General features: G+C 48.9%; 1 protein-coding gene across 2 annotated transcripts in view; it reads left to right on the forward strand.

Moving 5' to 3' along the window:
- Nek10 (NIMA related kinase 10) overlaps nt 1-25,812 on the forward strand; it is a 178,869-nt gene that overhangs the window by 69,324 nt on the left and 83,733 nt on the right. For both annotated transcript variants that reach the window (XM_075988619.1, XM_075988621.1), the window contains one exon: nt 11,097-11,172. In XM_075988619.1, the coding sequence (XP_075844734.1) occupies nt 11,097-11,172 (76 nt within the window). The remainder of the gene's footprint in view (nt 1-11,096; nt 11,173-25,812) is intronic.

Consider the following 25,812-nt stretch of genomic DNA (forward strand, 5'->3'; position numbering starts at 1 on the left):
AAGGGGAGGGAACTGAAGGCACTCATTAAGACCCAATTAAAGCATTCTTGTCTAAATCAGCCTTGCAGCTCCCAGAAAGACGTAAGACAGCTCGGCTTTCAATAGGTTCCCCAAAGCTCTGTCTTCATGATGACCCATTTGACTCTTGGTCCAGCCTCCGATCCAAAGCAGGCCGGGCTGCGCTCCTGTCACCGGGACTCCCAGCATGCCACCCCACTGCTGCGGGGCTCCTAAGACCAATTCTGCTCATCCAGCCTTACCTTAGCCACCCATGTCTGGTAGACAGCCTCCCTGCATCCAGAATGTGGTATTTTAACATCAGGTGCTGCTATTCCTTCCTTGAAGAGCAAACCACATTCCTTTGACTCTGATTCTCTGCCAGAACTTAACAAATATCTATTAAAATGGTAGGCAAACAAATACAAACATGAATGAGGGCCTTCAAGGTGGCTTAGTGGGTAAAGGCACTCGCCCCCAAGCCCTGCTACTGGTGTTTGATCCCCGGGAACCTCATGATAGAAGGGGAGCTAACTCTTAGAAGTTATGCTCTGAACCCCACATACAAGTGCCATGCACACACATATGCCTCCTGCCTCCAAATAAATCAGTGTTATAAAAGAGGAGGAACCAATGTATGATGATAAGAATGTACTGATGAGTAAAATAAATGTGAGTAGAAAGACCAACAAGAGGCAGGGGTGGAACAGTTGCCTGAGCAGTGTGTTTGATGCCAGGGAAGTTGTTGAGCATGGCAGTCCTTAGTACCATCACCAGCAGTGACCCGAAGGAAACATTTCCCCCCACTGAATGCCGTAGAACTCAAAAGAACAGGGACCTCAAATACTATTGCAACCCTGGGTGTTCTTTGATAGGGTTTGGCGATTTTAGTCGTCATTGTCCGCTGGCGTGTGCTAAGATATGTGTCACTTTAGAATACTGATAGGGATCACAACCCCCGCAGGGGCATGCTGTTCATTCCTGGAAAATCTGGCCGTGTAGTGACTCTTCCTGCGGCCTCCGTAGGTCACTGGATCTACCTGACTTTGAACCTTCTCTGGGGTCTACTTGAATTCAAGGTGATAGACAACTTTCTGTGCTGTGGGCCTAGCCCAGTAGAGCCTTCAGCTATGGGGAGGGCCACTTTCTCAGTCTGCTGCTCTCATGTTGCTATGCAGGCGACACTTTCTGCCAAGGACATCATAGTTGCTGCACACTGGAAAAATAGAGGGATGTCGAAGGAAGTTCAGGCAGATCCGTTTCTAGGATGATGAGGATGCTAAGAGCCGGGAAAGGAGGCTGCAGGGGACCTAGTTCTGATGGTTATGGAAGTGTGAGGTCTCCGGTGGACAGGATCTCAGGCTGGAGATGTGGCAGAGAAGTCCTCAGCAGAAGCCTTAGAACCAGAGAAGCTGATGGCCCTGAGCACACGGGGAACCCGAAGATGAAGATGTGATGTTAACCAATGAGAGGAGAGATTTGGCTGCTCACCAGGGGCTGTCTGGGGAAGGGGCACAGAGGGGCACAGCGTGAAGGTCAGGCTCCCAGCCCAGGCTTCTGAGCCTCCTACCCGTTTAGGACACTCCATGTTTGCTGTGGGAGGACCTTCCGCTCCTTCAGCCAATAGCTGCTGAAATATCAGCCCACTGGGGCGTGGTCTATTTATCTTTAAAAAAGAGGGGGCGAGTGTCTTGGTTCCAGCTCTTGGTTACAGCTCCTGCTCCAGCGACGAGGCTCCTTTCCTGATGGTTGGTGATTTGTGAGTTTTAACCCCCAAAAGAAATACCTCTTTATATACTAACTGGTGTGGGATTGTTTCGCGCATCGCATGTTAGACTCAGCATGCTCTTTGTTGATTTGAAATAGTAAGTTGTTAGTGACAACTGAACGTCACTCCTGGGAAGGCCAGGAAGGGGTCTGGAGGTGGAGATGTAGAATCTGTGAACTTCAGAAAAGGAAGTGCAGCGTGGCAGGACTCAGCTGAAGGACGACCCCGAGTCTCCTCTTAGAAATCCATGTTCTCTTCAGGGTCTTGCACGGGTGATACCGAGGCTGTGGGCATCCGGAATAGCAGCGGTAAAGAAACGGGCTGTATGGAGCCGAGCCGTGAGGTGGGCTCCCTTGCTATGGTGCCACACAACTGTGAGGCTCCAACAGCCTCCCTCCCGAGCATTGTATGCTTCTGACTAAATGCTTTCCTGAAGCTGTCAAGGTGGCTCCTTATTTTCCTGCTCCATAGGAAACACCCAGTCTCTCAGGAGCATTTGTTACGGGACCAAAAAGGCACGTCTCCCATGTCAGCCACTGCTCTGAGACATATAGGCCGACAGACACAGGACACAGACACCCCAGAACCCCTCTCCTCTCCACTGCTCTTTACACTCCTCCATGAAAGGGCCACTTTAGGTAGAAGAGAAGGCATCTCGAGGCCACCGTGGAGCTTGTAGTCACGGGCTGGGACAGGATGAATGGCTGAAGTGTGCCCAGTTTAACCTGTACTCTGAGTGTGGCCTTATGGCCTCGCGGCATCTCTCACTCCCTGCACGCCAGCCTTCCAGGCCTCTTGTTTCCTCAATGGATCCTATCATGTTACCACAGGGTCTCTGCATATATCGATTCTTCCGCCTGCAAGTGTCACCTCCTCTTGGCCTTTTCATCCCTGTTAACTTCTTCGTCTGATAGTTACTTAGCCACCATGTTTTAACAGCTTCTCTCTGTGTATGTGTATGTTTGTGTGTGTGCGCGCACGCGTGTGTGTGTGCATGTGTGCACATGCGTGTGCATGTGTGTGTGTTTGGGTGGGGATGTTCCATAAACTGTGTGTGCATGGAGGCCATAGGACAACCTCAAACGTTATTCTCCAGGGGCGGTTCACCCTGTTTTAGACAGGGCCTCTCAGTGGCTGGAGCTTGCCAAATAGGACATGTTCACTGGTTAGCAAGTCCATGGCTGTATCTGGGTTTGTCCTTGCAGCACTGAAATGGCAAATGTGTTTCTCTGCACCCATCTTTCTTATCTGGAGATTGCACACTCAGACCCTCAAGCTTTATTAAGTCCATCCTTATTCCCTCCCTCCCTCCCTCCCTCCCTCCCTCCCTCCCTCCCTCCCTCCCTTCATGTTGTGAATGAACACTTGATGACTATCCTGAAGGCTGACTGTAAAAGATGGAAACTTTCTAAGTGTCGCCATCAGGAGACTTCCTGGTACTTCTGTGGAGCCTCTGCTGAGAGACCTTGTTGGGACCCTTGTTGTGAACGCTCCCTGGGACTGTGGAGAGGCTTTCTGATGGGGTACACATGGACGGGGAGGGTTTTCAGTACCTTCAAACTGCGGTAACGAAGGAGAGATATTCGTCTATGAATATTGGCGCTGGAGAGGAAAGGACCATGACTGGGGAAGAGGAGATGCCATCTGCTATGTCAGCCACTTGGGGTTTCCCAGACAACAGAGACTGATGAGCTGAGAGTAGATGGGAAAATGGCGGTTGCTTTGTAGGACTAGAAGAGAAAGCCCACAGAAAGGTTAGGGCTTGGTGGCTGGACTGTGGTTTGGGAGAAACTGATATAGTTTGTGCCCTGATGGGTCTCCAGGCAAGGGCTCCATCTATCTACGGTGTGTCAGAGTACTTTGTATCTGTCGTCACGTCTGTCACTAGAGCAAGCCCTGCAAAGTCTGCCTGTGAGTAAGTGAGCTGGTCTAGAAGATCATCCAGAGTAGCTGAGCGAGGGGTAACGTCATGAGTTAGTAAGTAGTAAGAGACACACAGTAAGGGCCTCGAACTCAGCCCAGAGCTGGATTGCTTGCTTGGATGCAGGGGCTGCAGGCTGCGCGTGACCAGTACCCCATCACTTGTCTTTTCAAAGTGCTCCCATCTTGTATTAACTTGTTTTTGGTTGTTAATGGTGAATTTCTAGTCAAGCACACTGATGCCCTCATGATTTCAGAGATAAAACATTTCTTCCCCATATGTTACCCCAAATGAGGAAAGAGAAGCAGAAACATTTCCTGCTGCTTCCAGAACCCTCCCAGTGGCCAAACGGTGTTCATTTTTAGTTTCTTTTTTTTCTTTTTTTTAAAAAGATTTATTTATTTATTATGTATACATTCTGCCTTGTTGTATGCCCACACGCCAGAGGAGGGCGCCAGATCTCAGTACAGATGGTTGTGAGCCACCATGTGGTTGCTGGGAATTGAACTCAGGACCTCTGGAAGAGAAGCCAGTGCTCTTAACCTCTGAGCCATCTCTCCAGCCCAACGGCATTCATTTTTGCTATTCAAGCATTTCTCAACTCTCTGTGTTTTTGTGAACATATGTCCAAGCTCATGCATTAGCAAAATTAATTGGAGTAAATAAAACCCATCGTAACATTCCTTTGTTTTTGCCTCTTGAGATCACTTTTCATAAGGAGATTTTCTTAGTTTTCAAGTTAGACTAGGCTTACCTGTGATAAAATTATAGTGAACTCCCTAAAAATTGGTTGGAGTATGCTTTCTATCTTTCAGAGTGCTGACTTCATCTTACCCATTTTCTCCAGTATATGCTAGATCAGCAAGCTATCCAGCTGTGGCTAGTGGACCATACTGCAGAATTGTGGATGCACATATGACCTGTGCATCCAGGTGTGTACTGACGTCATCCAGCAGTGGCAGACCTCGACTCTCATGGAGAATACCAGAGCTTAACCATTGGCGAGGATAAGTAAAGTAACATCCTATAGTGACAGAGGCTCAGTTAGATGAATGGATAGAGGCCTCTAGAAGGAGGGTCAAGTTTATGATAGCACATGCTTGAAGTACATCTCTGAAAATTCAGAGCATGTGTGCTCTTTTAGCCTGGTAGAGTTTGGTATTTATTCTCCTTATTTATCAGGTTTTGCAGCATTTCTGTCTTGTCTCTAGTGTGGAGAATTATTGTTTCAGGGGAGGGACAGAGGCCAAGAGTATAGGAGCTGAATTCTACATTCCTGCTGCTGGTGACGTGGCCTAAGGAGTCCCCTGATCAGCAATCTAATCCTACAGAATTTAAAGACTTAGAATAATGTGGGGAAGAACCCAGAGGAAGCCTGACTGGGTGACTGATTTGGGGTCTGCCACAGATCTGAAGGAAGTGTCAGCTGGTTGCATTGTGGGAAACCCTGAACATTGTCAGAGGATGAGCTTTCAGGATAACATGCACCACACGGCTGACATCACCTGGCTCTGGTGTGGAGTAAGTGCCTTCCAAGAGAAGTAAGGGCCCATCATGCGGAACAACTTCTCTTCTTGCTGGGACATCTTCCGTAGATTCTGACAGAATCAATGAACAAGTGTGAGCACACCAAAACCAGAAGCGAGAGTCACTGTAGTCCAGCTTCTCCTCCCAGCAGCTGAGCTTCACTCATAACCCCCACCCCACTAAAAAAGTTTAACATCTACCTACTGAAGTTAAGAATGTTTTCAAAACTGTTGCTGTAGTGGAGGGGGTGTGTGGCTCCAGGAATGCTATCCAGACTTCGTGGTGAGATGGTCGAGCAGAGCAGGAAGCCCGCTGAGATGCTGGCACACCTCTTTGACCAGCATCCGTGGAGTGTACTGAGGGGCTGCTGCCTGAGATGCCTGTGCCAGTAGCTTCCAGGGAGGATGCTACGGACCATCCTGGGAACCTTCTGGGAGGCGCTGAGGAGCTGGCTTTGTTGCTGGTGTGCTGTCTTCTGAGTGCTGAGACCTGTGTGAAGCTGGGTGGGTGCCGACAGGAAACTCAATGGCAGCACTCGGGGGGAGTGAGCCGCCCCCAGGCACCCGTGCTCACTATGCTCCTCCTCTTGCATCTCTTCTAGTGTCTTCTACAAAGTTCTCTAGCAGGACAGCTGGAAAGGAGAAATGTTCTTGGGGCCCACGCCTGTATCACAAAGCAGTTTTCAGTTTTCATGGTGTTCTTTTAGTACAGTCAAATTGATACCAAAAATTAACCATCTGGATAACTTAGGTAAAAATTTAAAAAATAACTTAGACCTTAGACTCAGAGAGAGAGAGAGAGAGAGAGAGAGAGAGAGAGAGAGAGAGAGAGAGAGAGAGAGATATCAATTTGAAAGACTTATGTAAGTCATGTGTAATTCAAGCATTATAGAAGTTGAACCAGGAAAATTGCTGTTTCTGAGGTGAGTCTGAGCTATGGTGTGAGACAGTCTCAAAAGAAAAGGAAAAAACAAAACAAAAACAAAACCCAAACTGTGCTGGGATTAAAGGCGTGTGCCACCACTGCCCAGCTCCAACTTACTGTTTTATAAAAAGTCAAATTAAACATACCCTTATAACATGATCTAACTGTTCTACTGCAAGAGAAATGGAAGATTCAGTTGACATGAAAATGTGCCTGCAGTCCTTGTTGAATGTTGGGTAGAAATGGGAGTGGCCAGCCCTGACTTTTTAAATTTCGACTTTTATTTTTTGAGACGAGGTCTGCTATGTGTGCCTGAAACGACAATCCTAAAACTCACTGTGGAGCTAGGCTCATCTTGAACTCACAATTTCTCCTACTTCAGTTTCCCCAGTCCTGAGACTGTGGGCCTGTGCTGTGGCCTCAACATTTTTGACTTGACTTGTTCTGGGAATTCACCAAGGCCAGCTGGCCTGGGTCTGAAAAAGCATGGGATAAAACCAGACTTGCTGAACATAGCGGATAATGAGGACTACTGAGAACTCAAGAACAATGGCAATGGGTTTTTGATCCTACTGCACCTACTGGCTTTGGGAGAGCCTAGGCACTTTGGATGCTCACCTTACTAAACCTGGATGGAGGTGGGCGGTCCTTGGACTTCCCACAGGTCAGGGAACCCTGATTGCTCTTCGAGCTGATGAGGGAGAGGGACTTGATCGGGGAAGGGGGAGGGAAATGGGAGGCGGTGGTGGGGAGGAGGCAGAAATCCTTAATAAATAAATAAATAAATTTTTTTTTAAAAAAAAGAAACAAAGCATTCAGCTTTTCAGCATTAACTAGTGTGTTAGCCGTAGGTTTTTAGCCATTCCCTTTATGAGATTAAGGAGATTCTGATGTATGTCTACCCTGTAGAGAGGTGTGAACACTGCCAGGGTCTCTGTGCATGTATTGTGATGACTGTACAGTCTTTCTGTGCGTGCATCAGTGTGTGTGTGTGTACATGTGTGTGTGTGTGTGTGTGTGTGTACATGTGTGTATGTGTGTGTGCATTGTGAATGTTTGCATAGACCAGAGAACAGCTTGTCTTCAAGTCACTCTTCCCTGATATTTTTAGACAAAGGCTCTCGATGTAACTGGTGCTGATGAGCCGGCTGACCTTGGTCACCAGTGAGCTTGGGTGACCCAGCTGATGCTGACCCCCATGTGACAGTATTGGTACAGGAGGTGCTTTACCAGACCATCCCTCTCCCTAGCTGCAGTCCCCTCTCCTGTGGTCTGGCGACCACACTGGCTGGTTTCTAAGAGCGGAAGCAGCTGATAGTCTCACTTTCTGGTGACAGTCTATCCAGCTATTACGCTTTGGTCTCCAGGTTTCTGGGTGGGTTTGTGAGTGTGTTACAGGTCTTCTTTATCGATGCCTGTGGGAGGTGCTGCTCTTAAGCCTTTTGCATCAGAGCCACGTTGGCCTAAGGACTGGTCATTTGTATGGAGCAAGAGATGCACTTCTTTAATATAGGATTGGATACTCAGTGAAGCATCCAGGGCTTGATTCGTTTCTTTGTTCAGGTTACTATCTCACTGTTGATTTCTCTGTATAAGACATTAAGCAGACTGGTCATTGTCTCTGAGCCTCAGTTTTCCACATCTATAAAATGCATATTATATTACATGATTTCAAAACATACTACAAAGCTGTAGCAATCAAAGCAGCATGTAGTTGGCATAGAAATAAACAGACCAATGGGATGAGTTCGAGAGTCTAGAAGGAAACCCGTACGTCTATATGCATCTGGATTTGACAAAGGAGATAAGAACACATATCATAAAAACACAATTTGGAAAGGACAGTCTTTAAGATGAAAATGAATGGTGTGGAGAAAGTTGAATATATGCGGGCAAAAGAAGAAAACTCGAAAGAACCCCCTCTCTCACAGCAGTTACAAAAACCCACCCAGAATGAATAAAAGACTTAAGTGTGGAATAAATAGAGAGAAAAAAACCCACAAGAAATCATTGAGAACATTTATATATTTTGGGTAGGACCCTAGAGTACAGGCAACAAATCAAAACTGACACATGGATTCAAACAAATTGAAAGGTTTCTGCAAACCCCAAACAACCCATGAAAAGTTGGCATCTCTGAAGGACTTGGAGGAACGAGCAGCAGGTGCTTTTAAAAGGCCCAGTATCACTAATCTGCAAGAAAAGGCAAATTCAACCACAAGGATATCATTTTGCTCCAGTAAGAACGACCATGATAAAAAGATTGAAGGGAATTGTGTGCAGCAACTCAAAATAAATAAATAAACAAAGAAGTGGCTACCCTTTCTCTCCCTGCTGGGGAGGGGAAGAAAACAGGCTCTGGCCAGGAAGTGGAGGAAGACAGCCCTGCTAGAGGATGTAATTAGCATAGTGAGGGTGGCAAGCACTAAAAAAGTTCCCTGAAAAATTAAGATCTGATCCGGCAGTTTCACTCCTAAACAAACATCCAGAGGAAATGGGATCAGTGTTTACAAGAGATGCCTCTACGCTCAGTTTATTGCGGCCGAGTTCAAGTGGGTAAGAAGTAGAGACAGCCAGGTGTCCATCAGATGATGGATACACGAAGGACATACAGCCCAGATACGCAGTAGAGTGTTACAGAAAGAAAACAGAATCCTGCCTATCCTATGGCAACATGGATAGACACAGACCGTGTGGTGAAGTAAGCAAGGTATAGAGAAACAAGTGTCCAGGAGTCATTTGTACATGGCATGTGAGAACGTGCATCATTTGAACTGTGGAGAGTAGTGAGGACCAGAGACTGAGGAGATGCGGGAGAGAAGAATGGGTAAAGAGAAGGACGGGTAAAATAAGCCGGACTCTGTTTATATATTGGAACTCAAAAGGCTAGAAGAAAAAAATTTAGATGTTTCTACCACAAATGAATGTGTTTAACCTGATTCAAACACTATATAATGTGTACACAGATCAAAGTATAGCATTAGGCTATTGAGATTTATAATTTTTGTTTTTCTCTATAAACTAAGAGTTAATTTAAATCAAAGTAAGAAAAATACAAATTATCTTGGTCTTAATGGGTATTATATGTAGATATCAATACATCTATTGAATTATCATACTGTACCCTATAAACATGTGCAATTCTACATTTGTCAGAAATATGTTATGTTAGGGCTGTTATGTGACTCAGCTCATAGAGACTTCCATGTCAAAGCCCTGAACTCAAAGCTCAGCATAAATGGGCAGGTGGCTCATGTCTATAATTCCAGCACTTTGGACATTGAGGAGGATCAGAAGTTCAAGGTCATCCTTAGCCACATAGTGCATTTTGCACCAGAGGTGAGGGTCATCTCTGAGGTACATAAGACCCTGACTCGAATGCACTATTTTAAGTGAAAAAACAAATTATCACCAGTCTTCATGTCCAGCGTGGCTTGGTCCTGGACATCTGATGGGGAAGGAGGGAGAACGAAGAACAGACACTAAAGAAAAACCAGACACACAGATGAAGAAAAGCTTGGGTCAGATGGTCTGCATGTACCCTGATGGACAAGCAGCAACTGGTCTGACCTTGGACTGTGTGTTGTTCGGAGTCAAGAGAATTACTTAGTAGTAGGAGCGGGTCTCCGTGGGCAGCAGTCTCCAGCTGTAAACATCAGGGAGGAAGAAGCTACAGTGGGCTTCTTTGCACACACTGGTCAATGGTTGGTAAACACTTGTACACATTGCTAACATTTGCACTCAGGCCGGAGGGAGGCTTTGACAATTTCCCATGGGTCGGGGCATGGGTCGTTGCCTGTGACAACAATATGCCTTCATTCAGGATTTCATATGCTCACTCTTTATATATTTACGTAAGGCTCCTTTGGCTGCCCATAACCAGTTATTAAATATTGTACTCACATAGTTTTATGTAATATATAAAATTTCAATATTGAATTATTTAATTTTACTGTTGTACTAGTTTCCACTATGCTATGCTATTTTAATCCTTATTTTTTTGCAGATATGGCGAGTTAGTGCCAACAATTGCTATTTAATTTCGGGTTCTCAGATATTCATGGTGGCTGTTCAGGATGACTGTCTTTTACTGTTTTCTCTCTTTCCTTGCCCTCACCTCCCCTATCCTTTCTTCCCCTTCACCACCCTCTCATCCCTCACCTCCACTTCCCTCTCTTTTCTCCTTTCCTTCCTTGAGATGGGATCTCACTGTGTAGCCAGTCTGGTCTTGAACTCTTGGTTTTACTGCCTTAGCTCCTAAGTGCTGGGACTTCAAGAATCTAGTCATGGAGACTCAGATAAATATATATATATATATATATATATATATATATATATATATATATATATATATAGTCATATATGTTATGACAAAATGTATTGTCATAACATTTGCATGCCTGTCATTTATTAGACAATATATCATAGCACCCTTAATAAGATTATTAGTTTTCAATTTCAGCTGTCCATTTTTAGTTGTTTTGACCAATTTCTTCTTTTATCTTCTCTTTCTGGTTGTTCTTTGAGACAGGGTCTCACTGGTTAACACATGCTGCCCTGCCTCGTCTTTTGAGCCGGGATCACAGGCTAAGCCACCACATCCACCTTTTCCCCCTCAGAGGCAGCTTTGACACAGCTATATGCATAACTGCTACAGTCTTACTATGTATTTGAGACCATTAAAGTAAAACTCACAAGATCAACAAGACTTCCATCCGCTTCAGTGAGCAAGACTGACTTTAGATTGTTTTACAAAGACGAATCCCATTGTGTCTGTCAGTTTACAGAGCAGAGTGTGGTAGCATATATGTGAACTAAGGTTGGGGGTGGACAGAAGATGTGGGGGACACTCTGTGAATGCATAGAGAGGGCACTAGTGACCTCGCAGAGTGTCAGACACTAGGGCCTGCTAATCCTGGGGAAAGACAGTAACACGTTGCTCTGTTTTGTGAATTGTAGCTGACTTTGGACTGGCAAAGCAAAAACAGGAAAGCAGTAAGCTCACGTCTGTGGTGGGAACGATCCTCTATTCTTGGTAAGGATAACTGTTTTATGGCTCTCCAGTGGCACACTTAACATTTTGAACCTCTGTTACTGTTCTTGCTTGCAAAGAGAATAGAGTTTGAAAAGGAAGCGCATTGAGTAAGTTTTGTGTCCCTAGGTAGTTCACTGGAAAAGAATTGTGTATCATGTGTATTTAGAGCTACAACCCCAGGGTCAGCCTATTTATATTCCTTTGGGGGACTACATTCTCTAACTTCCCATGGAAATAATCCTGACACACAATCTGCAGATGAATGAGGGCGTGAGCTGCCCGCAGGACACCGCGAGCATCCCATGACTTGCACGCAGTGACCTGGTGTCTTCGTACCTGGGGAAGGATTTCTGTGTCCTCTTCGCTGTCCTGGAGCTGGATAGTGACAGGGACTGAGTCAATGCTGTTGCATCGCAAGCAGATGACACGGCAAAAGTGCTTTGACCCCATCCCAGAGGCTGGATAAGCGAGTGCTCTGTTGAGATGATCAGAGACACTTGCAACACACTGCACACCATGAAGGTTCCTTTGCCAGACCCTTGTGGAGCTTGTCACATGGCCCCTACCCCCATAAACGTGTGGAGTAAAATAATGTATTCTCAGAGAAATATTCTGAGCTCTCATTTAACAAACAACCAAGAAGTCTCCAGTTTTCCCCATCTAGCCAATTGTTAAACACTGCATCCTAGGGAGAGAGCCAAAATGATCCTAAGGCATGCTGGGAACTTGTCTGGGAGCAGCAACGCTACTTTGCAAAGTCCCCTTCGTGGAGCTTTTAGAGAAATGCCTGCTGAGGGCAGCCTTCTGTCTGTCTTGCTAGAACTGCTTGTTTTACTTTGGAAACTGGGCTGTGGGAAGATGGAGAGATGCTGCTGACCTTACCAGCATTTCTTAAACCCCCGAGTTGATCTTCCTGTTTAACTCCTTAAGCACAAGGTTGACCCGCTCAGTACCCATTCTGGGGATAATTCAGTCACAAAACATTAACTCTTCACGCATTCTGTCTCAACAGATCTCACTACCAAAATCACATGACATTGAGATACAGAGTTAAATTTCAGTTAGTCATATTTAATATTAAATTTTTATTGCCAGGATATATAAACTAAATTCAGAATGCTAATATTTTAATTCAAACCAGGATTTTAGTGTACGAAATACTGGATTTCTTTATGACACACATGTGTACATGCATATATGTATATACATGTGTGTATGTGTTTTATGAATCATTTTACCTTGCTCAGACTTGCCCCGTCTCATCCATCCCTTGTTAGTCTCATTCATTCCTTAAATCCTATCCCTTCTGTTCATATATATATATATATATATATATATATATATATATATATATATATATAATGTGCAAATATATATGTATGTAGAATTGAGTATAGATTCCGCATATGAGAGAAAATGCTTGTCTTTTTACTTTTTTATCCTCCCTTATTATTCCCCCCCATTATACCCTACCTCCCCATCTCACGACCTCTCTTCTACTTTATGCCATTCATTCATTTATTCATTCATTCAAATATGGATTTTGCACATGAGAGAAACTAAGTTCTAGTCATCTTTTCTAACCGTTCTCTTGGTTTCTCTTGCTGAAATGTCACAGTTTATAGTGGAATAAAATTCTCTCTCTCTCTCTCTCTCTCTCTCTCTCTCTCTCTCTCTCTCTCTTGTCTCTCTCTGTCTCTCTCTGTCTCTCTGTCTCTCTCTGTCTCTGTCTCTCTCTCTCTCTCTCTCGCACACACACACACACACACACACACACACACACACATATACTTTATTTTTCTTCATCAATTTATCAGTTGACAGATATCTAGACTTATTCCACATCTTGGCTGTTGTGACTGGTACACAGACAGGCTTGCAAACATCTCAGTCACGTCTGGCTTTATTCTTTCTACCACAGTGTGCTTTTTTTTTATGTGTCAAAGTGTCTGCTTGCAAGTATGTACATGCACCATGTGTGCCTCGTGCTTGCAGAGGCCAGAAGAGGGCACCAGGTTCTTCTAGAATTACAGTTCTAGCCGGTTGTGCTCCACCCTGAGGAACCAAAGCCAGGCCCTCTGCAAGAGCAACAGTGTGCTTACTGCTACATCACCTCTTCACCCCCTCCCCACGGTGTTTTAGAATGATTGATGTACAGGTCTTTAATCTCCTCAGTCAGGTCTATTCCTGTATTTTTTCACTATTATTTTGAAGCTATTATAAATGGAATTTTCCCCTCCTGATTTTCTTCTTGGCACATTCATTATTGGTGAATAGAAAAGCTACTGAGTTTTGTATGTTGCTTTTATGTCCTGGTATTTGCTGAAAGTATTTATCACTTAACAGTTTTCCTGGGGAATCTTTCATGCGTTTTTATTTGCATATATTAATTATACATAATGATAGATTTCATTCTGACATTTTCATATCTCTATCCATCTCTCTCTATATGTATATATATATGTATATGTATAATGTATTTTGACCACACTCATCCTTCTCCCATCTGTGGACCCTGTTTTTCTTCCCAGTTCATTTCTGGTTTTATGATCCCATGAGTTGAGAGGGGCTTACAGGAACATGGACAGCCTACCAGTCGCTCTAATGGCGCCCTCTCCCATAGCAACCAGGAACTGCCTTATCAGTTCTCAGGGAGAGGGGAGGCTTTATGAGACCCTTTCTCCTCATGAACAGTACCTGACTGTCAATCCTCAGGGAGAGGGGACCTCATAATTATAAATAATGCCTTGAGTCTTGAGCTTGGAAGAAAGCCATTCTTTTTTTGTTTTTTTTTAAACATTTATTTATTTATTATGTATACAATATTCTGTTTGTGTGTCTGCCTGCAGGCCAGAAGAGGGCACCAGACCCCATTACAGATGGTTGTGAGCTACCATGTGGTTGCTGGGAATTGAACTCAGGACCTTTGGAAGAGCAGGCAATGCTCTTAACCTCTGAGCCATCTCTCCAGCCCTTTTGTTTTTGTTTTTTCAAGACAGGGTTTCTCCGTGTAGCCCTAGCTGTTCTAGAACTCACTTTGAGGACCAGCCTGACCTTGAACTCACAGAGATCTGCCTGCCTCTGCCTCCTGAGTGCTAGGATTAAAGGCATGCACCACCACTGCCCAGTGAAAACTGTTTTTTGGTTTTGGTTTTTTTTTTGGGGGGGGGTTGTTTTTTTTTGTTTTTTGTTTTTTCCTGTAAGACATCTTCCTTCATCCTTCTCCTCCCCACTGGCTGTTTCTTCAGATCTCCAAAGTGCGCATCCTTTGGGGCTGGCTTCCTCTCTCCACCTGGCCTCTGCTCTGATGCCACTGCAGCTCACACATTCTCTTTGGTCACCTTTGTCCCTATAGATCCAGCCCCTGCATCTTACCCCTCTCTGACCTTATGTTATACAGGCCCCAGTGTAAGTCTTCTAACTTAGCGACAGGCCAAAAGTGGCATACATCCAGTGGGAACTGCCTCTGAACCTTTTCTTTCCTGTGAGCTTCTGGGTTGAGTCTTCAGGCTGACCCCCAGCTTTCAGGCAGCCACACAGTTGAGGCCAGTTCTTTGCACAGTTCCATGGATCTAAGCCTGTGGTTCTCCACCTTCCTTATGCAGTTCCTCATGTTGTGGTAATCCCTATCATAAATTTATTTTCATTACTACTTTATAACTGCAATTTTGCTACTGTTATGAATCATAAATATGGTGGTTTTTTTCTTCTTGAGACAGAAGGTTTCCACAGGGGTTGCGACCCACAGGTTGAGAACCACTGGTTTAAGCTTTGATGTGCGTATTTGAGGTGAGGTGTGATATGCATTTTTTTGCTTAAAACCTTTTCAACTTACAAGGGCCTCTGGGAGGCGGCCTTACCATAGGTGAGAAGCAACCCCATTTTAGCTGCACGATTTTGAGCTACTGTACACCACTGACTCCCCAGGGCCTACCGTGGACTGGCAGATCTTAGTAAATATTTTGAAGTGAGGTGATCTAACTAAAACTAGGTCAAGCCATTCCACATGATGGTGGGTGAAAGGCTGGTGCGCTAATGAGGTGGCTTCATGGACTTCCTTCGCTTGGGCTCCATGGCGTCTGAAGTGGCACCATGTCTGTATTAGTTTATTTTTCTATTTATTCTATCTTTAGAGTTTCCATAGTTACAGGGACAGCAAATAATGGCATTGAGTAGGTTAAAAGATTGGAACGATTTGGAATTATTGAGACAAATATTCTTGTATACTCTACACATCGTTATTGGGGAAATGGCAAGGAGGAACCTGCAGAATAAGGGTAGAGTAGTGATGGAGGCTGGGGGCTGACCATAGGACACAGACTGTGCTGATGGAGGCTGGGGGCTGACCATAGGACACACAGACTGTACTGATGGAGGGGCTGACAGTAGGACACACAGAATGTGCTGATGGAGGGGCTGACCGTAGGACACACAGACTGTACTGATGGAGGGGCTGACCGTAGGACACACAGACTGTACTGATGGAGGGGCTGACCGTAGGACACAGACTGTACTGATGGAGGGGCTGACCGTAGGACACACAGACTGTACTGATGGAGGGGCTGACCGTAGGACACAGACTGTACTGATGGAGGGGCTGACCGTAGGACACACAGACTGTACTGATGGAGGCTGGGGGCTGACCGTAGGACACACAGACTGTACTGATGGAGGGGCTGACCGTAGGACACAGACTGTACTGATGGAGGGGCTGACCATAGGACACAGACTGTACTGATGGAGGGGCTGACCGTAGGACACACAGACTGTACTGATGGAGGGGCTGACCATAGGACACAGACTGTACTGATGGAGGGGCTGACCGTAGGACACAGACTGTGCTGATGGAGGGGCTGACCGTAGGACACAGACTGTACTGATGGAGGGGCTGACCGTAGGACACACAGACTGTACTGATGGAGGGGCTGACCGTAGGACACAGACTGTACTGATGGAGGGGCTGACCGTAGGACACACAGACTGTACTGATGGAGGGGCTGACCGTAGGACACACAGACTGTACTGATGGAGGGGCTGACCCTAGGACACAGACTGTACTGATGGAGGGGCTGACCATAGGACACAGACTGTACTGATGGAGGGGCTGACCGTAGGACACACAGACTGTACTGATGGAGGGGCTGACCATAGGACACAGACTGTACTGATGGAGGGGCTGACCGTAGGACACAGACTGTACTGATGGAGGGGCTGACCGTAGGACACACAGACTGTACTGATGGAGGGGCTGACCCTAGGACACAGACTGTACTGATGGAGGGGCTGACCATAGGACACAGACTGTACTGATGGAGGGGCTGACCGTAGGACACACAGACTGTACTGATGGAGGGGCTGACCATAGGACACAGACTGTACTGATGGAGGGGCTGACCATAGGACACAGACTGTACTGATGGAGGGGCTGACCGTAGGACACAGACTGTACTGGTGGAGGGGCTGACCGTAGGACACACAGACTGTACTGATGGAGGGGCTGACCGTAGGACACACAGACTGTACTGATGGAGGGGCTGACCGTAGGACACACAGACTGTACTGATGGAGGGGCTGACCGTAGGACACACAGACTGTACTGATGGAGGCTGGGGGCTGACCGTAGGACACACAGACTGTACTGATGGAGGGGCTGACCGTAGGACACAGACTGTACTGGTGGAGGGGCTGATCATAGGACACAGACTGTACTGATGGAGGGGCTGACCGTAGGACACAGACTGTACTGATGGAGGGGCTGACCATAGGACACAGACTGTACTGATGGAGGCTGGGGGCTGACCGTAGGACACACAGACTGTACTGATGGAGGCTGGGGGCTGACCGTAGGACACACAGACTGTACTGATGGAGGGGCTGACCGTAGGACACACAGACTGTACTGATGGAGGCTGGGGGCTACCGTAGGACACAGAGACTGTGCTGATGGAGGCTGGGGGCTGACCGTAGGACACACAGACTGTACTGATGGAGGGGCTGACCATAGGACACAGACTGTGCTGATGGAGGGGCTGACCATAGGACACAGACTGTGCTGATGGAGGGGCTGACCGTAGGACACACAGACTGTACTGATGGAGGGGCTGACCGTAGGACACACAGACTGTACTGATGGAGGGGCTGACCGTAGGACACAGACTGTGCTGATGGAGGGGCTGACCGTAGGACACAGACTGTGCTGATGGAGGGGCTGACCGTAGGACACAGACTGTACTGGTGGAGGAGCTGACCGTAGGACACACAGACTGTGCTGATGGAGGGGCAGACCGTAGGACACAGACTGTACTGGTGGAGGGGCTGACCGTAGGACACACAGACTGTGCTGGTGGAGGGGCTGACCGTAGGACACACAGACTGTACTGATGGAGGGGCTGACCGTAGGACACACAGACTGTACTGGTGGAGGGGCTGACCGTAGGACACACAGACTGTACTGATGGAGAGGCTGACCGTAGGACACACAGACTGCACTGATGGAGGGGCTGACCGTAGGACACAGACTGTGCTGATGGAGGGGCTGACCATAGGACACAGACTGTGCTGATGGAGGGGCTGACTGTAGGACACAGACTGTACTGATGGAGGGGCTGACCATAGGACACAGACTGTACTGATGGAGGGGCTGACCGTAGGACACACAGACTGTACTGATGGAGGGGCTGACTGTAGGACACACAGACTGTACTGATGGAGGGGCTGACCGTAGGACACAGACTGTACTGATGGAGGGGCTGACCGTAGGACACAGACTGTACTGATGGAGGGGCTGACCATAGGACACAGACTGTACTGATGGAGGGGCTGACCGTAGGACACACAGACTGTACTGATGGAGGGGCTGACCATAGGACACAGACTGTGCTGATGGAGGGGCTGACCATAGGACACAGACTGTGCTGATGGAGGGGCTGACCGTAGGACACACAGACTGTGCTGATGGAGGGGCTGACCATAGGACACAGACTGTACTGATGGAGGGGCTGACCGTAGGACACACAGACTGTGCAGATGGAGGGGCTGACCGTAGGACACACAGACTGTGCTGATGGAGGGGCTGACCGTAGGACACACAGACTGTACTGATGGAGGGGCTGACCGTAGGACACACAGACTGTACTGATGGAGGCTGGGGGCTGACCGTAGGACACACAGACTGTACTAATGGAGGCTGGGGGATGACCGTAGGACACACAGACTGTACTGATGGAGGGGCTGACCGTAGGACACACAGACTGTACTGATGGAGGGGCTGACCGTAGGACACACAGACTGTACTGATGGAGGGGCTGACCGTAGGACACAGACTGTACTGATGGAGGGGCTGACCGTAGGACACACAGACTGTGCTGATGGAGGGGCTGACCGTAGGACACACAGACTGTACTGATGGAGGGGCTGACCGTAGGACACAGACTGTACTGATGGAGGGGCTGACCGTAGGACACACAGACTGTGCTGATGGAGGGGCTGACCGTAGGACACACAGACTGTACTGATGGAGGGGCTGACCGTAGGACACAGACTGTACTGATGGAGGGGCTGACCGTAGGACACACAGACTGTACTGATGGAGGGGCTGACCCTAGGACACACAGACTGTACTGATGGAGGGGCTGACCGTAGGACACACAGACTGTACTGATGGAGGGGCTGACCCTAGGACACAGACTGTACTGATGGAGGGGCTGACCATAGGACACAGACTGTACTGATGGAGGGGCTGACCGTAGGACACACAGACTGTACTGATGGAGGGGCTGACCGTAGGACACACAGACTGTACTGATGGAGGGGCTGACCGTAGGACACACAGACTGTACTGGTGGATGGGCGGACCGTAGGACACACAGACTGTACTGATGGAGGGGCTGACCGTAGGACACACAGACTGTACTGATGGAGGGGCTGACCGTAGGACACACAGACTGTACTGATGGAGGCTGGGGGCTGACCGTAGGACACACAGACTGTACTGATGGAGGGGCTGACCGTAGGACACACAGACTGTACTGATGGAGGCTGGGGGCTGACCGTAGGACACACAGACTGTACTGATGGAGGGGCTGACTGTAGGACACAGACTGTACTGGTGGAGGTGCTGATCATAGGACACAGACTGTACTGATGGAGGGGCTGACCGTAGGACACACAGACTGTGCTGATGGAGGGGCTGACCGTAGGACACAGACTGTGCTGATGGAGGGGCTGACCGTAGGACACAGACTGTGCTGATGGAGGGGCTGACCGTAGGACACAGACTGTACTGATGGAGGGGCTGACCGTAGGACACACAGACTGTACTGATGGAGGCTGGGGGCTGACCGTAGGACACACAGACTGTGCTGATGGAGGCTGGGGGCTGACCGTAGGACACACAGACTGTACTGATGGAGGGGCTGACCGTAGGAACACAGACTGTACTGATGGAGGGGCTGACCATAGGACACAGACTGTGCTGATGGAGGGGCTGACCATAGGACACAGACTGTGCTGATGGAGGGGCTGACCATAGGACACAGACTGTGCTGATGGAGGGGCTGACCATAGGACACAGACTGTGCTGATGGAGGGGCTGACCATAGGACACAGACTGTGCTGATGGAGGGGCTGACCATAGGACACAGACTGTGCTGATGGAGGGGCTGACCATAGGACACACAGACTGTACTGATGGAGGGGCTCACCGTAGGACACACAGACTGTGCTGATGGAGGGGCTGACCGTAGGACACACAGACTGTGCTGATGGAGGGGCTGACCGTAGGACACAGACTGTGCTGATGGAGGGGCTGACCGTAGGACACAGACTGTACTGATGGAGGGGCTGACCGTAGGACACACAGACTGTGCTGATGGAGGGGCTGACCGTAGGACACAGACTGTACTGGTGGAGAGGCTGACCATAGGACACAGACTGTACTGATGGAGGCTGGGGGCTGACCGTAGGACACACAGACTGTACTGATGGAGGCTGGGGGCTGACCGTAGGACACACAGACTGTACTGATGGAGGGGCTGACCGTAGGAACACAGACTGTACTGATGGAGGGGCTGACCGTAGGACACACAGACTGTACTGATGGAGGGGCTGACCGTAGGACACACAGACTGTGCTGATAGAGGGGCTGACCGTAGGACACAGACTGTGCTGATGGAGGGGCTGACCGTAGGACACAGACTGTGCTGATGGAGGGGCTGACCGTAGGACACAGACTGTGCTGATGGAGGGGCTGACCGTAGGACACAGACTGTACTGATGGAGGTGCTGACCATAGGACACAGACTGTACTGATGGAGGGGCTGACCGTAGGACACACAGACTGTACTGATGGAGGGGCTGACCATAGGACACAGACTGTACTGATGGAGGGGCTGACCGTGGGACACACAGACTGTACTGATGGAGGGGCTGACCGTAGGACACACAGACTGTACTGATGGAGGGGCTGACCGTAGGACACACAGACTGTACTGATGGAGGGGCTGACCATAGGACACAGACTGTACTGATGGAGGGGCTGACCGTATGACACAGACTGTGCTGATGGAGGGGATGACCGTAGGACACACAGACTGTACTGATGGAGGGGCTGACCGTAGGACACAGACTGTACTGATGGAGGGGCTGACCGTAGGACACACAGACTGTACTGATGGAGGGGCTGACCGTAGGACACACAGACTGTACTGATGGAGGCTGGGGGCTACCGTAGGACACACAGACTGTGCTGATGGAGGCTGGGTGCTGACCGTAGGACACACAGACTGTACTGATGGAGGGGCTGACTATAGGACACAGACTGTGCTGATGGAGGGGCTGACCATAGGACACAGACTGTACTGATGGAGGGGCTGACCGTAGGACACACAGACTGTACTGATGGAGGGGCTGACCGTAGGACACACAGACTGTGCTGATGGAGGGGCTGACCGTAGGACACAGACTGTGCTGATGGAGGGGCTGACCGTAGGACACACAGACTGTGCTGATGGAGGGGCTGACCGTAGGACACAGACTGTGCTGATGGAGGGGCTGACCGTAGGACACAGACTGTACTGGTGGAGGGGCTGACCGTAGGACACACAGACTGTGCTGATGGAGGGGCTGACCGTAGGACACAGACTGTACTGGTGGAGGGGCTGACCGTAGGACACACAGACTGTGCTGATGGAGGGGCTGACCGTAGGACACACAGACTGTACTGATGGAGGGGCTGACCGTAGGACACACAGACTGTACTGGTGGAGGGGCTGACCGTAGGACACACAGACTGTACTGATGGAGAGGCTGACCGTAGGACACAGACTGCACAGATGGAGGGGCTGACCGTAGGACACAGACTGTGCTGATGGAGGGGCTGACCGTAGGACACAGACTGTGCCGATGGAGGGGCTGACTGTAGGACACAGACTGTACTGATGGAGGGGCTGACCATAGGACACAGACTGTACTGATGGAGGGGCTGACCGTAGGACACACAGACTGTACTGATGGAGGGGCTGACCGTAGGACACAGACTGTACTGATGGAGGGGCTGATCGTAGGACACAGACTGTACTGATGGAGGGGCTGACCATAGGACACAGACTGTACTGATGGAGGGGCTGACCGTAGGACACACAGACTGTACTGATGGAGGGGCTTACCATAGGACACAGACTGTGCTGATGGAGGGGCTGACCATAGGACACAGACTGTGCTGATGGAGGGGCTGACCATAGGACACACAGACTGTACTGATGGAGGGGCTGACCGTAGGACACACAGACTGCTGATGGAGGGGCTGACCGTAGGACACAGACTGTGCTGATGGAGGGGCTGACCGTAGGACACAGACTGTGCTGATGGAGGGGCTGACCGTAGGACACAGACTGTACTGGTGGAGGGGCTGACCGTAGGACACACAGACTGTGCTGATGGAGGGGCTGACCGTAGGACACAGACTGTACTGGTGGAGGGGCTGACCGTAGGACACACAGACTGTGCTGATGGAGGGGCTGACCGTAGGACACACAGACTGTACTGATGGAGGGGCTGACCGTAGGACACACAGACTGTACTCGTGGAGGGGCTGACCGTAGGACACACAGACTGTACTGATGGAGAGGCTGACCGTAGGACACAGACTGCACTGATGGAGGGGCTGACCGTAGGACACAGACTGTGCTGATGGAGGGGCTGACCGTAGGACACAGACTGTGCTGATGGAGGGGCTGACTGTAGGACACAGACTGTACTGATGGAGGGGCTGACCATAGGACACAGACTGTACTGATGGAGGGGCTGACCGTAGGACACACAGACTGTACTGATGGAGGGGCTGACCGTAGGACACACAGACTGTACTGATGGAGGGGCTGACCGTAGGACACAGACTGTACTGATGGAGGGGCTGACCATAGGACACAGACTGTACTGATGGAGGGGCTGACCGTAGGACACACAGACTGTACTGATGGAGGGGCTGACCATAGGACACAGACTGTGCTGATGGAGGGGCTGACCATAGGACACAGACTGTACTGATGGAGGGGCTGACCGTAGGACACACAGACTGTACTGATGGAGGGGCTGACCGTAGGACACACAGACTGTACTGATGGAGGGGCTGACCGTAGGACACACAGACTGTACTGATGGAGGCTGGGGGCTGACCGTAGCACACACAGACTGTACTGATGGAGGGGCTGACCGTAGGACACAGACTGTACTGATGGAGGGGCTGACCGTAGGACACACAGACTGTACTGATGGAGGGGCTGACCGTAGGACACACAGACTGTACTGATGGAGGGGCTGACCGTAGGACACACCGACTGTACTGATGGAGGGGCTGACCATAGGACACAGACTGTACTGATAGGGGCTGGGGACTGACCATAGGACACACAGACTGGAATTAGAATGCCTGGCTTTAAATTGGACTGTAAAACTCTGGCCTCCATTTCCTTGTCTACAGTATGGAGATAATAAACACACTGCCCTTCTCTTTGGCCTGTTGTAAAGTCCAATGTGACATTCATGTATGATGTCTAGCATACATGTCTACCTCTGTGAGCTTGCTGAAGCTGAAATATTGTTACGACTGGAGGTCGTTGGTACTTATGGGAACAAACAGCAGAGACGGCCCTAAGAATTGCATTTGTTCCATGATCATTACAGAGGGGCCTCACTCTATTCTGTGTTCATCCGCAGCTCCTTTCTTCCTCCACCCTCCCGAGTCGATGGTTTTGGTCCCTTAGTGACTGCTTCATGGTTTTTATGACAACCAGGCCAAGAAGCAGAGAATTTCAAGATGAAAGGAAGCTCTTCTTAGAGTGCAGAGTCAGAAACCTGCAGGGTAGAGCTGTCTCCAGTGGCACCCTGAGCTGCAGGGCAGAGCTGTCTCCAGTGGCGCCCTGAGCTGCAGGGCAGAGCTGTCTCCAGTGGCGCCCTGAGCTGCAGGGCAGAGCTGTCTCTAGTGGCACCCTGAGCTGCAGGGCAGAGCTGTCTCCAGTGTGCTCTGAGCTGCAGGGCAGAGCTGTCTCCAGTGTGCTGGGAGCTGCAGGGCAGAGCTGTCTCCAGTGTGCTGGGAGCTGCAGGGCAGAGCTGTCTCCAGTGTGCTGGGAGCTGCAGGGCAGAGCTGTCTCCAGTGTGCTCTGAGCTGCAGGGCAGAGCTGTCTCCAGTGTGCTGGGAGCTGCAGGGCAGAGCTGTCTCCAGTGTGCTGGGAGCTGCGGGGCAGAGCTGTCTCCAGTGTGCTGGGAGCTGCGGGGCAGAGCTGTCTCCAGTGTGCTGGGAGCTGCAGGGCAGAGCTGTCTCCAGTGTGCTGGGAGCTGCAGGGCAGAGCTGTCTCCAGGGTGCTCTGAGCTGCTGTGCCTGGAGTGTTTGTCAGTAACTGTCTCTGTTAGACTTTTTGTGTGTGGATAAGATTATCTAAATAATGTTATCTCTCTCTGGTCTTGACCTCTCCCATCTCTTGAAAATCCGTAGGCATTTACCACACACACACACACACACACACACACTGGGGTAGGAAGAAAAGAGAAACAGAGAGGGAGAGAGACAGAGGCTTTATTACCCGCTTAGGTTAGATAGCAGAGGATTTTGAGGCAACTCAGAATCTAATTGCATACATTAAATTCTAAGTACATCTTAAAGACTCAGAGGAATAGGTCACGTGGTCCCCTGGATGCAAACAGAAGCTGCTAAGCAGAGAGCAGGTATTGGAGGTGTCCCTGCACTGTCCACCTGCCGCTCACTACAGAGCTTTACTTGCACACACACACCCATACAGAGCTTCCTGGGTGGCAGGGCTGCCCCGTGTTTTAATCTTCAGGCCTCTGATCAGATAAGGACTACGCTCCCCAGTAACCTTAGGGGAGGGAGGTCAAGCTTTCTTTTTTAATGTCACGCATCTTGTAAGCGAAGGAGCCTGAATCTAATGTGGACAGCCATAGCCCAGCCTCTTGGGCCTCAGCACTTGCTGTCCTGCCTGCTGCATGAGCCTGCATGAATAACCTCAGGTGTAAGATTTCCCCTCAAGTTGTGTCCTGGATCAAATCCTTGGCTCTACGATGGGTAATGGTTTACATTTGGATCTAATAACCATTAGTTTAATGGTACCCACATAGGAATAATCATTCAATTATTGTATCAATGATATAAGAGCCAACAGTAATTAGCAGAAGCACAAGGAAGGGCCAGAGGTCCTGTGATGGATATTTCTGTGTTCTGCATAAAGCAGGCCAAGTGTCCTATCATACTGTAGAACAATTTTAGTTGATGTATCTCCCTGTTTGTAAATCTGAGCTCATTTTCCCCTAGTATATCAATTGGCATTATAGGTAGCCATTTTGTCCTCTAAGTCAGGGAGTTTCCTTTTAACTTAATGTTTTCAGCTTCTATGGGGGCAGGAATGATGTACTCTCTTCTGTAGCTGCTTCTGGCTAAACTGGGGCATAGTTTGTCAGGGCCCAGGAAAGCTGAATGGCTGGCTAGTCAAAGGCTGGGCGATGGGACATTTGTCAGAAGCTTTTGATTAGCTGATCCGGTGAAGAGGCAGGAAACAATCACATTGGCTGGATTGGGTCCCATCAGCTTTCAGCAAATCCAGAGCTCAAACGATGCTCCCTGGTCAGTGTGTCTGTCTGTCAGGTGGCAGGTGCTCCCGGTCAGTGTGTCTGTCTGTCAGGTGGCAGATGCTCCCTGGTCAGTGTGTCTGTCTGTCAGGTGGCAGGTGCTCCCGGTCAGTGTGTCTGTCTGTCAGGTGGCAGTCTGCCGAGATAGAGACTAGGAACAGAAGTTAAAACGCAGAAACTTAAAGAAGAACCTTGCATTTGGAACTTTCTTGATTCACCTGTGACAGGTGAAGCCAAGCCTTATAACCCGTTTTTGATTTTTTGAAGCTTATCTGATATTTAGTCTACTAAAGGATATGAAAGTTTTAGATCTATTAACCTTCCATTCTATTGAAATCCACATTGCGGAAAAGCACTATTGAGCCTCTGTAGAGCAGCTGGATCCCATTTACACCTTTGAGTCAGAGCAAAGGCTATGGCTTTGGGTTAGAAAGCATGAACATCTTTTTCTTATGTATAGAGAGTCTGATATACGTTTTAGCCCAATAAAAGGCACCTTTAATT

The sequence above is a fragment of the Microtus pennsylvanicus genome, chromosome 10 (genome assembly GCF_037038515.1).
Source record: "Microtus pennsylvanicus isolate mMicPen1 chromosome 10, mMicPen1.hap1, whole genome shotgun sequence".
NCBI lineage: Eukaryota > Metazoa > Chordata > Mammalia > Rodentia > Cricetidae > Microtus > Microtus pennsylvanicus.